The sequence below is a fragment of the Condylura cristata genome, unplaced genomic scaffold (genome assembly GCF_000260355.1).
Source record: "Condylura cristata isolate star-nosed mole 26May11 unplaced genomic scaffold, ConCri1.0 scaffold00005, whole genome shotgun sequence".
Classification (NCBI taxonomy): Eukaryota; Metazoa; Chordata; class Mammalia; order Eulipotyphla; family Talpidae; genus Condylura; species Condylura cristata.
The window spans coordinates 42,855,314-42,868,100 of record NW_004567106.1 but is presented as its reverse complement, the minus strand read 5'-3'; the positions used below and the strand labels follow the sequence as shown (position 1 = coordinate 42,868,100).

The window sequence follows — 12,787 nt, the reverse complement described above, 5'->3', positions numbered from 1 at the left end:
AGAGCCAAGTCTGTTTTTATGTAGAAACTAGTTATTTTGTTCCTCATTATCTTACAGCCTCCTATGTGGTACCTGGTATCCTTAGCCTTTTGAGAAGGCAAATCTGAAAACCTCAGACACTGTGAACGTCAAGTTGAGCCCAGTAGACAAGGTTAACAACTGCCCTATGGAATTTCGCATTGTTATCTTCCACTCATTACTCCAATTCAGATCTGTCATTATTGCCATTTTAGAGTTGTCATAACTATTGCCAAGTAATTATATACTTGTCACAAAATATACCATAAATTGAATCTTTATGAATTTAGAACAAAGTGGTTCAAATAGGAATGCTTAATAAATTCAGAAAATAATGAGAAAAAATACTCCAGCTCCCTAGAAGTCACTCACCATGGTTAAATCTATTGTGTTGACTACAGAAAATGTACTTCAGCCCTCCTGCACCTGGACTGTCTTCATAGCCAAGTTTTCAGATTTTTAACTGGCATTAAATTACCCAGAAATTGAATGTGTGGAAAATGACAGAAATTCATTTTGCTTTATGAGAGTAAATTCGTTCTCTTCCTATTTTGATTTTTTTCACTAACATGAAAATCTGTACCTTTAAAGACCTTTGAACAAGGATATAAGAAACATGTATCTATAGACTAGCTATACTATAGTCAAAGGCTTAAGAAACACAACGATATGTAGGTTATAAGTCAGTTACTTTCTAATCACTCTATCACATATGTCACTTTAATCCAGAAATTCCTCTACCAATATATTTTATTTCCAGCCAGACAGTGGCTAATTTATGGCTCTGCTAACAATGCCATTTTAATTAATTTTATTCATCTTATTTCTTTTCCTCTGCTCCTCATATCTCATCTGTTTGCATTGCCTAGATTTTAATTAAAAAACCTCTCCTCTCTAAGGAGCAATCTGAAGTGGCAAAAATAATCACTTAAAATATTACAGTCATTAAAAAATTGGCTGTGGTAGAAGCCATGCATTTTCAATTTTCCTACAAATGATGTTTTAGCTTCCTTTAAAAGTGCACTTTGTATCTGAATTGTCTGCCACCAGCCAGCTTAGCTATCAAAAATGGTCTTCCAGCTGGGTGGGCTGAGTGACAACTCCTTAATGGAGGAAATGGATGGTTCTCGGCTCATGCAGAGGGGGAAGCATACCAGGCAGATTTCATTCCATCTGCCACCAGCTCTATGCAAGCTGGCATTGCCCAAATGCCCAATATACTCATTCCAACAAAAATGGATATTGTCAAAAAATAAATTGTAAGACTACAGATGCCTGAAAGTATCATCAGGGCCATTAGACCCCAGGGAGATAATATTGAGAGGTATCTCTATGTTCATCTTTGATGAAAACCTAATTAAACTATGGTAAAGGCGATTCCAGTTACTTTTAAAAGTACAGAGGTGAAGCAATTAACATTTTCAGCAGAATATAGGGAGCAGCCTTAGAAAAATGCTTTCTGAATTGTGGCCAAGGACTTGTTATATTGAGGAATTTGCACTGATGTTTCCTGTTGATGCTTTTATGAATGGCAAATTCTTGTCATTTAGTAACACTGTGTTCTGCTTTTCAAGTAAAGGAAATCCAAATAGGAATATACTTTTGCAAATAGGAAAATATTTTTAACTGAAAAATAGAAACAAATAAAACTATGATTAAGGGATTTTTTAAAATATTACATGATTGCTCATGTAGTCAGAAATATAAGGTGTATGTCATTGACCAATGCTAAAATATTGCTAAAAAGTAAAAGTAATTATGATTAATTTTATAATTAATGTGCATTAGGAGTACTAAAAATAAAAAGAAATATTTAACCATCTGTAAACATTATACCTTATTTTACCCAGAATGAATACTTAATTGATTGATGTGTATATACACACACATGTATGTACTGATGGCAACTCAATAAAAAAAATTAACTCAGGAAGTCACATATTATAATCATTTGTTTAAGAAAACCTGAAAGCTTTTTACTATACTCAAAATAGTCCTAAATTCTAAAATATTCTTCTTGTTGTCATATCAAGAGCTCATGTATCTCTCTTAGATACTTAATTGTCATTTGAAGTCGTTTAGATTTTAATTGTATTGCATATAAATGATGACTTTGAATAGATGCTGAACAAAAGCAGCTGGGTATTAAAATCATTTAGAGCAGTTTCCTGAAATTATTTTCATACTTTCAATGCACATTATGTTTGGATTTTTAGAATAGTAGATTGATGTTCTGTAACACAAGTTCATCTCTAAGAAAAGTGGCATTACACAGCTTGCATTATTAACTTTTTCTGGCTTAGGAGAATGTTTGGTAATCTGCCAAAATTTTGAGGGCTTTTATAGTTGATGATTCTTTCTGCCCTGAAAATGAATAACTGTTTGCAGTATTTTTACCATACTGTGGTATGAAGATCACTCTTTTATATTTCACTAAAAGTTTTAAGTTGAGTTGAAGAATTTAATAACTATTCTGATAAACAAATTAAAATAAATTTAAATACTCTTCTAATTTTTTATCACCTACTGCTAAGGGTATGATAGCTTACTTTTGTAAAGACTACATATTCAGATATAAGATAACAATTATTGTATACAATTAAAATTTTTTTTAAATCCACTTTCCACATACTTATGCTTCTAATAGTATCTGTAGAGCGTAGAAACCTAAGAAACGAAGTACTAGCATGGTTAAATGGCTTGTGATCATTGTGCAGAGAAAATGTATGGGAATATGCCCTCTGACTCCAAACAACAAACACCTTGAGGATGGACAGTAACTGAGTTTTCATTCCCAGCTATTTTGATTGGTTTGGGTTTCTTTCCAAGCCTTGACCTCCTTGATAGCTAGCTGTTGAATTACTTAAGTTGGATTCTAGGGAAAGTTTAAGCATTTCCCTAACCAAGCAGCCCATGGATTCCAGTTTAGAGCCAGAGATGCTGATCAATTCCAGCAAACTCAGGAACTCTATCTCAATTTGGATCCACTTAGATATAAATTCTTGGGTTGAAGAGCATCTGAGAAATTAAGCCAATTCTAAGACATTGAGAACTAACATGAAACTCTAGCCTGTTAATTGACTCAGGAAATCTCAGAATGAGAACCCATCTTTCCCAGGATTCCTAAATACAGGCCTTATACATTATAAATTTATAGAAAAAGACATTCCTGTTCTGATAGCTCAGAAATTCACTAATTTCAAACAGTCTATTCCCTATTTTATAACCCCAGTATTACTCTGCTGGCTCCTACTACTTTTATTCCAAAACTTGAAAACACTAGATTGTACTCAAAATGCAGAAGCAGAAATCAGGCTTGATTTCCTTAGCATGGTAGGGAAGAGTGCAAGCAATATGTGCAGTGCTGGGTTTTGTGCCACCTTGAAAATGACTGAGAGGGAAAGTTGAGCCATGTCTCTTTGAGGTGTAGTTGTTTGGTTGGATTAACCTTTCTTTAGTAACAAGTTCTTATACTAAGACCATGAAGAAAATTTAAAATGAATTTGACAATATGCTATCTATTTTTATAGTAGTGATTTTTAAAATTTTCCATCTTAACTAACTTAAAATATGTACCAAATATTTGCAACTAAGATGGAAAAATGCACAAAAATATGTAAAAATAAACTGATATAATAAAAAAATTTCAAAAAAAGTACCAAATATGTTTATAACATGATTCTAGGAAGAGTAGCAAACATAATTATGTATAACACAGTCTTAAAATACTGAAAGACAAGTATAAAATAAAAAGAACCAAAATTGAAATAAATTGATGTATAGCTAGAAAATGACCAAAGTTTTATGTCAGGCGAATTATTCTTTCTGTTGCACAAGTATATCATTTTAAATTGTTACAAATATTCCTCTTGTGACCTGAATAGGTATTTTATATGTGCCATTTCTTTGGACAATAAGGAAATATGTCATTTGTGTCAATGTCAGAGTCCTTGTAGTAATACCAAAAATATATAAGATACAGTTGTTTAGGATTCCAAAATGTGATGATAATAGTGAATTTATTTAGAGATCAGTGGATTTATTACTAAGAAAATGATCTTTACTATTCTACATAGCATTTTTTTTTTGTCTTTACAAAATGATATTAGTAGAGGATACCTGGATTTGTCATCATGTAAAAGTTTCTATTTACTGATAAATAAACTGACTCCTAGTTTGATCAATATTTATAGGTTAAAGGCCATAGATAATGATCTCAATTTAGCATACCTGAAAATTTTGTATTTGTCGTGCTATGAAGAAGATACTCAGGCAGCTGATGCCTGCTCTGCTACACACTCTAGTTTTATATAAGACAATGGCTTGTGTGAATGTGTCTCATACCCACATGAATTGATTATCTCTACCCCCAAAGTAATTTGCTCTGACTCTATTGAACTTCTGAAAACTCGAAGTTTTTATTTACTCTTTCAATGGAGGACTGTGATTCCAACCCTCAACTGACTTTACCAGCCTTAGACATTTCATCATAAACCCTTCTTTGCATACATCACTTCCTCATTTTAGAATACCTCTGCCAACAGACTATCATACAGATCTCATACACAAGACATTTAAGATCCTTTATAGTCAGACAAGGATCATCCTAACAGTCATGCCTAGTTATCACTTTTGTCATACATTTATATTTGTCAACAACTCAATTTTTGTCTGTCCTTTTAAAAACACTTGAAGACTTTCTCATCCTTGAAGCTTGCTCATCTGGACCAGTTCTGCCCAGATAAGTCTTTTACTTATGGGATTTACTGTATGCTGCCTGGTAGGGAGAACTGTCTTTTATGCATCTCAACTACACTGGGATTTTTTGATAGCCAAGATTATGTGTTATTATACTTTGTTTTGAACTCCTTCCCCTCTAGTATCTTCCATAATACCTTGTACATAGTGAGTGGTCAAAAAAATTTTGATAATCAGAGAAAGCATAGCCAAATCTTTCATTCATGTAGTGAATTACTTAATAAAAATTTTATCTACCTATTATTTACTTATCAAGTTTTATTTACTATTCATTTACAAAAATTTATTATTTTAAGAGTAAAGCTTTACACTTCAATATTTGTATATGCTTCACCCATCCACCACCAGCATTCCAATGCTATCACACTACCAAATTGAACACCTCCAACCTTTCCTCCCAACCTTTCTCATCCCCATGTAAAACACCTTATTTTTCACAGTGTTTAAAAATTATTTTTGGTGCATTCTGTCAGTTTGTTTGCTTTCATTATTTATATTCCACATATGAGTGAAAACATCTGGTAATTGTCTCTCACTTTTTGACTGATTTCACGTTCCTTAATCACCTCAAGTCCTACCCATGTCATGTTGTTGCAAAAGGCAAGATTTCAGAAGGCTGTAATCGATACCTGGGTAGTATTCCATTGATCGTATACCACAACTTCTTTATTTAGCCATCCATTGATAGGGATTTAGGTTGCACCTGTGTCTTGACTATTGTGAATGATGCTGCTATGAACAGAGAGTGTATATAATTTTTTGATTTAATATTGTATGCTTCAGATACCTAGAAGTGATACTTTTGGGTCATATGGTATTTCCATTTCTAGTTTTCTGAGGAATCTCAGTGCTGTTTTCCATAAAGGCTCCACCAATTTACGTTCAAACCAATAGTGAATGGGTGTTCCCTTTGTTCCATATCCTCACCAGCACTTGTTGCTTCTAGTCTTTTTGATACAGCCCTTTCTCACAGGTGCAAAGTGATGTCTCATTGTGGTTTTGAATTGTATTTCCTGTTTAATGGGTGATCAAGAATTTTTTATGTTAATATGTGCCAAATACTATCCTAAATTCTAGAGTACATCAAAGAATAACATGGACATAATCCCTGCCCTACCGAATTTATAGAAACTTGCCCTAAGAGATATTTTGTGTCCAATTATTTTTCTTCATTTCTCTTTGATTTTAAGAATTACAAAACTTGAAAGAATGTTTGATCTTTGATTTATTAGTATTTCTCTGTGTTTTATTCCCAAGAACTAATTCATGCAAACATTTTTATAAAAGTGGTTACTCAGTTTACTTAGCTCCAGACTTTGATCTTGTCTTTGGCTATTCACTTTGAACTGAAAAATATATAGGTTAAGGATAATATTGAAAGATGAAAAAAATTATTTTTCTTCATTCCTTGAAAGCTCAGTGGTCTCTTGGAAAAATAACAAATTTTGTGATTTCCCAGCTCCTTGTAGTAAATATTATACACTTCTCAGGTCTATTCAGAAACTTTTACTCAAAAACAAGCTGAGGATATATGATCAAATAAGGGATTACTTTGACCTTTTCTGTATTCCATGTTTTGATTAGCTGGCTATTCTACTCATATCCCATTTATAGAAAAATTGTGAAAGACTTGAATGGCAAGCAAGAAATATATGGAATATTGAAAAGGTCAGTGCAGTTAGCCCATAACCACAGAATTGAAAATATATGACAAGTCATTATCACAGCTAATTCAACATGGACTGTGGGAAAGATGGAAAATTACTCCAATTAAAGTATTCTTGTTTCATACTGAAGACCGAGGTGACAAAGCTCAAGTGCCCTCTCAACTCCATTTTTGTGATGACTTAATAAGTTAGGAAGAAATTGTAATTGAATTAAACAAGACAAAAAAAGGTAACAAGCTCTTTTATTTGAGAGTCCACCGTAGAGAGAATAATATAATGACTTTTCTGCAAACTCTAATTATACATGTGTAAAACAGATACAGCTACAAAACTAATTCAACAGCCACTCCATGTTCTCTTTTTGTCTACAGCATAGCTGTCAGTCAGATGGGAATTCCATTTATTTCCATGGAAATGAAGGCAGTGAGTTCAATTTTGCCACCACCCGGGATGTAGATCTTTCTACAGAAGACATTCAAGAGCAATGGTCAGAAGAATTTGAGAGCCAGCCTACAGGGTAAGTAGTTATTATTATATCCATCAGAGTATAGCACTTACACCATTCCACCGGAGCATATTGTACATACCTAGTGTTAAATAACAAAAGTGTGCTAGAATCAAGCCAATAATTCTTTTTATAGACAAGTCAAATAGAGAATACTTACCCTTAGATTCTTTATAAACTATTTTATGCATATCAAAAATGTGTGATTTTTAACTTCAGTTGAATCACCTACATCATATCTTTGCTTATTCAGCTTTTAATGGGAAAAAGGGGTTTTCCCAAATGTGTATAGCATACAAAATCTGTCCACTACCATTATATTGAGACTTTAGTTGTCTTCCTGAAATCTGTGATTCATAGATGCTGTTATTGATGTTCAATGGCATATGGTTTTGAGCTGTAGAAATGACAGGGAAGAAAAATACCTTTGAAAGATTTTTAAAGGAGGCATGTGAGACTGTATTTAAAGTAGAAGAGTCTTGTAGCAGTGACAATAGTTTGTTGATGGAGTTCTCTGATGATTCTGCATTACATTCTTTTTTTATGGATCCTATGTCCCTAAAATATCTCCTATTAACTGAACATCATTTTCAGAAGTTCAGGTTGAAAAATATTCATAGGTTCATAGAATCAAAATTCATCAGGTTGTGTGAATTGGAAGGCAGTACTAGAAAATTCCTGTATATATGTTTTCTATGCCTATGATGAATGAGGTTAGCCTGAGATGTAATTTCACCATGAATATATAATAGCAGGAATTTAACTATTAATTTGTGAGAAACTTTTCTAGAACACAGCATTTGAGATGGAGTCATATATCTCTGATATCAGCCTATTAAATCAAAACTAGAAGGAATTTCTAAGTTCCTAAATGGCTAGAAGGCCATTCCTCTCTTGGGCTCACTGCTTCCTGTACACTGTCAGGACTTGCAATCAGATTCATTAAGAGAAAAATTGCAGGTAGTCTGAGCCTCTGTGGCCACTTTGCTGCCACATGTCACTAGTGAAAGTAAACTTCTACTGTGACTCACCTGGCCCTGTTTTTCCCTACCTTGCTAGAGAAGTCCTCTGATACTGATCAAGGAAAGCTTCTGAAGGCAGTTGACACTTGAAGGGGTATCCCCATTCTCTTAACCCCAGGACCTACTGCTGGACTCCTAGCCTACCTCTAGCCAACCCTTAGTCCTCAAAGTCCTTCTCTTCTGAATTTTCCTGTCACCCTTCAAGTTTTATGCCGAGAGTAACTTCATTGTCTCCTAATGAACCAGTAACCACTGCTGTTCTTTTTCATCATCAGGACCTCCAAGTAGTCACACTGCTTTCCTTTGTGGCCTGTACATTACACAAGGTTCATTATACTCCCCATACAGAAATGGATTTTGATAGGATCCATAACATTAACAGTGCATGCAAGGTGTGTTTATCTTTCTTCTGGAGACCCAGGATCCCTCGCCAGCATCATTATTTCTTTCTGACCTCTGGTATATATGACCAGTTCAAATCCCATTCTTGATTATGGAGCTTAACTGCCTATTGGGGGAATCCTGAAGTTTGATGCACAAGAGACTTGTTGACCACCACCGTCCCCTCATTCTGTAATTGTTCCAAGTTAATGCCACTCATGCTGTAACAGTGATGGGTCATCTTCTTCAGTGAGACCTACATCCCCTGGGACTCCAAAGAGTTCCTGGTGATATCCTGTCCCCACCCACTGAAGCAGAGAGAGAAAAACACATGTTTAATCTCAGGTGATATCATTCAGATTTATGTAAATTCTAATCTATCTCCTCCCCCCTTCCTTCTCCTTTCCCTCCTTCTCTCTTTCCCACATACACATACAGCAAAAAGCATATTCTACAACATCACTTATTTATTCTTTCAGTGGTAGATGAAATTTATCTTTACCTGTGGCCATGATGTCCACATATTCCCTCTTCCATAATGTCCTCTCCTATTTTGAAAAATTCTTATGTCATGAAAAGAAATATGTAAAAATTGGGCCTTCCCTGGTGGTGCAGTGGGTAAAGCACTGCACTAAGAAGCTAAAGCCTCTTCCTCATGAGTTCAATCCCCATCTGCCCCGGAGGAGACCACATGGCGTGGCAGACCTCTCCTGACCCGCCCGCTGCTCCCCTCAGCAGTGTACTTCGTGATCTGCCTGTTCTGCTCCCCACTCTGTCCCTGGTGAATCCTTTCACCCTCCGCATCTCTGGCCTGTATATCAGTTCTGTATGAATAAATAAATAAATCTTTTTTTAAAAAAAAAAGAAATATGTAAAAATAAAGACTTCACTGGATGGACAAAGGGTCTATCCAGCTTTCCTATAGTACATTAGTGGGAACTTTCACAAACTCATGCAAAACCCCTTTATGAATTAAACTGAGGAGTTATTTTATATTAGAAGAAAATATATTATAGATAATGAATGCACTCCTCAGAGATATAGCTGGCAATATAATATACTCCAATTAAAATATCAGACATTTCCTTTTCACAGTGTACTGGTGATATAAGAAAACTTGTGGCTACACCAAATTATTAATCCACCAAAACTAACAAAAATTTATGAGGCTGTCCCTGGTGGCACAGCGGCTTGGTGTCCTGCACTGCAAAGCTAAGTGCAAATTTGATCCCCAGCCAGGGAGGTGACCCACATGGCACAGCAGAACTCTCCCATCCCACTGCTCCCCTCAGCAGTGTACTTTGTTTATCTGCGTGTTCTGCTACCCGCTCTGTTTCTGGTGAATCCTCTCTCTGCCCCTACATCTCTGACCTGTACCTCATTTCTGTATGCATAAACAAATAAAATCTTAAAAATAAAGCATTTATGCCTAAAAAAAATAGATAAAAGTCAGTATGAAGCATCAGAGCAAATTTCACCCACTCAGTGACTCAGGTGGTTTCAATTATGTTCCTTGGCCATTTCTCAAGACTCAGGATGTACCAGGGTGTTAGTCACAGCTAAGAGGCTGATATTTTCAGGCCATGGTGTTGTCAGTGGTTTTCTGTTTCAGTAACTAGAAAAATGTGCTTGACAAAGCACCTGTACCATTCTAATTGGCATACAATTAATTCTTCTACATTCTAAAAGCAATTTAATTATTTTAGTGACCTTACCTTAGGTTGTTTCTAGCTTTTCCCCTAGGATATCTGACCACAATCCCCAGAAAACCCTCATGTATGTTCTCAACTGGTGTCTCAGTTATCAAACTGGTGTTATGTTGTAAATAATGACATGTTAGTTTAGTCCATGGCAAGGTGTGTGTGTGTGTGTGTGTGCGTGTGTGTCTCTTCTCACATGCACCCAGTGCCAAATGTTACTTTATTAGTTTAGGAAAGAATGCTATTGTAATTTTTAATCATAGCTTCAGGGGGGGAAATATCCTGTCACAAAGTCAAATTAATGTGAAGCACTTTTACTTGGGTAAGAGCTGACAAAGTAAAAAAGATTAGGAATTTGGGAGTGAACAAATTTTGATGTTTTTTTTTTTTCTGAATTATTTTCTCATTCTCTTCACTAGCTATCACCACCCACACAGACAACTTAGCATTATAAACTCCACCTGCTAAAATAGAAAACATAAGATAAGTGATATATCCCCAACTCTATTCAAGAGTGACCAAGTGAATTGATTAAATTCTTCAATTTTGGGGTCACTTTTTTTTTAAAAAAAGATTTATTTACTTATGTTTACAGAACTGGAGTACAGGCCAGAGATGTGGTGGGTGAGAGGATTCACCAGAGACAGAGTGGGGAACAGAACAGGCAGATTGACAAAGTACACTGCTGAGGGGAGCAGCGGGCGGGTCAGGAGAGGTCTGCCATGCCATGTGCGTCAGCTTCCTGGTGGGGGATTGAACTTGTGCTGCAGCGGCTTCAGAGAGCTTCATAATGCGGTGCTTTTAACCCATTGCGCCACCAGAGAGAGCCCTGAGGTCACTTTTTAAAAATAAAAATTAATTATTAGTATAGCTATCATATCTTATTTTTTTAACTATGTTTTCCTCCTATAAGAATTATTAGAGAGAAAAAAGATTTACAGTCCTCTCTCATAATGCCTCCAAAATATTTCATATAAATGGCAAGGAAGTAAAGGAAGTCACTAAGTCGTGATGACTTGTTTTGGAACCCACTTTCTTATTTGAGAAAGTTTTCCTACCATTTAATCAAAGTATTTGCTTTTAGAACACATGATGCAAGAGGTGTTTGCCTTTCCTATCAGATAACTATCTCAAATCTTACATCCATAGTTATTTTTTTTCTAAGTGTAATTCTAAAGTTTTTTTTTTCTTAAAGAAAACACATCTGTTACTTTACCATGAGAGAAACTTTAATAGATACACTGATAATTTATGTGAACTTTGTCTTAACCTTACAACACATCATTTAATTAACAACTATTTTCTCTCACCTAGCTAAGGCTGTCTTTAGGTGGGAGGGAGTTTTGAAGTAAAATACACTGCTATTATATAGAAGTTGCATACTTGTCTTTCATCCCAAATGTAACCTGTGTATACTTCTACTATTCAAGTGCATTTCTTTTTTTTTTTTAATATTTATTTATTTATTTATGCTTACAGAACTAGGATACAGGTCAGAAGGGTGGTGGGTGAGAGGATTCACCAGAGACAGAGTGGGGAGCAGAACAGGCAGATGTACTGAAATACCCTGCTGAGGGGAGCAACGGGTGGGTCAGGAGAGGTCTGCCACTCCATGTGGGTCAGCTCCCTGGTGAGGGATCGAACTCTTGCTGCAGCAGCTTCAGAGAGCTTCATAATGTGGTGGTTTAATTCGTTGTGCCACCAGGGAGAGCCTTCAAGTGCATTTCTTGAAAAATCTGTTTTATTGCTGTCTCCAGAGTTTCCATGTTAAAGAGAAAATCCACAAATGTAATGAATATTAGATTAATAAATCAAAACATCTTCAATCTTCTGCACATGCCTGAAGTCCTTTGAAATTAAAGAAAATGAGCAAATGAATCTCTAATGACATTACAAAATAAGAAAGTGTGCCCTACTTGGATCAAGAATTATAAATGATTATACAAAAATAGAGAGGGGGAGCTGTCAGGCAGGCCAGTCCCTACTACAGCCTCTTCCAAATAGAGGCTTCTGCTCCTGAGCTCAAGCAATGCATATGGGTTCTCACTAAAGAAAGAGTGAAGTGCCAGGTGACGGAAAACCTCAAGCAAAATGAAGAACCACCCTTCATGATGGTCGCTACCAAAGGGCACAGCTTTCCGTTACCAGTATTTTACCTGAAAGCTAAGAAGGAATTGCAGATACAAATTTAGGCAAGTGCTTTATAAATTTGCTCCAAGAAATATATTTGAAAACAGCTCATCTAAGATTATATGGGGGAAAATGTGGACAAAGACAGTGGTTCCCTTGGGTCAACCATGACTGTAATAGGAAATTTACTATAAAGTGTCCAAAATGCAACAGATTATTATTTACATATTTTAATGGCCCTGATTGAAAAGTGGGCCATAGTCGCAGTTGACCCAAAGTGAAAATTTGCTGATATCTTATGGAATAAAACCCAAGGAAAATACCATGTAAGATCAAATAAAACAATTTTATGTTGCCTTCCTTGTTCCAGAGATATAGTACCAAAGTATCGTACATTTTAACTACCAAAACTGCATGCAAATCAAGAACTACCTACATTATAGTACATAGTAGATGTAGAGCTATCTACAGCAACTTCAATGTAAGTTGATGCTTTTCTTAAAAACAGACTTTAAAATTATTTAAAATCCTCACAACAGTTTGACCATCTTCATATTATTTCCTACAATTATGTTACCTCTAGCTTAGAATTATTTTCACCAAATA

The 12,787-nt window shown here is 35.4% G+C and overlaps 1 protein-coding gene across 1 annotated transcript in view; it reads left to right on the top strand.

Annotated features, from left to right (window-relative positions):
* Positions 1 to 12,787, top strand: part of RELN (reelin) — a 399,660-nt gene that overhangs the window by 227,038 nt on the left and 159,835 nt on the right. Inside the window, exon 11 of the mRNA XM_004677158.2 lies at positions 6,815 to 6,960. Within this exon, the coding sequence (XP_004677215.1) occupies positions 6,815 to 6,960 (146 nt within the window). The remainder of the gene's footprint in view (positions 1 to 6,814; positions 6,961 to 12,787) is intronic.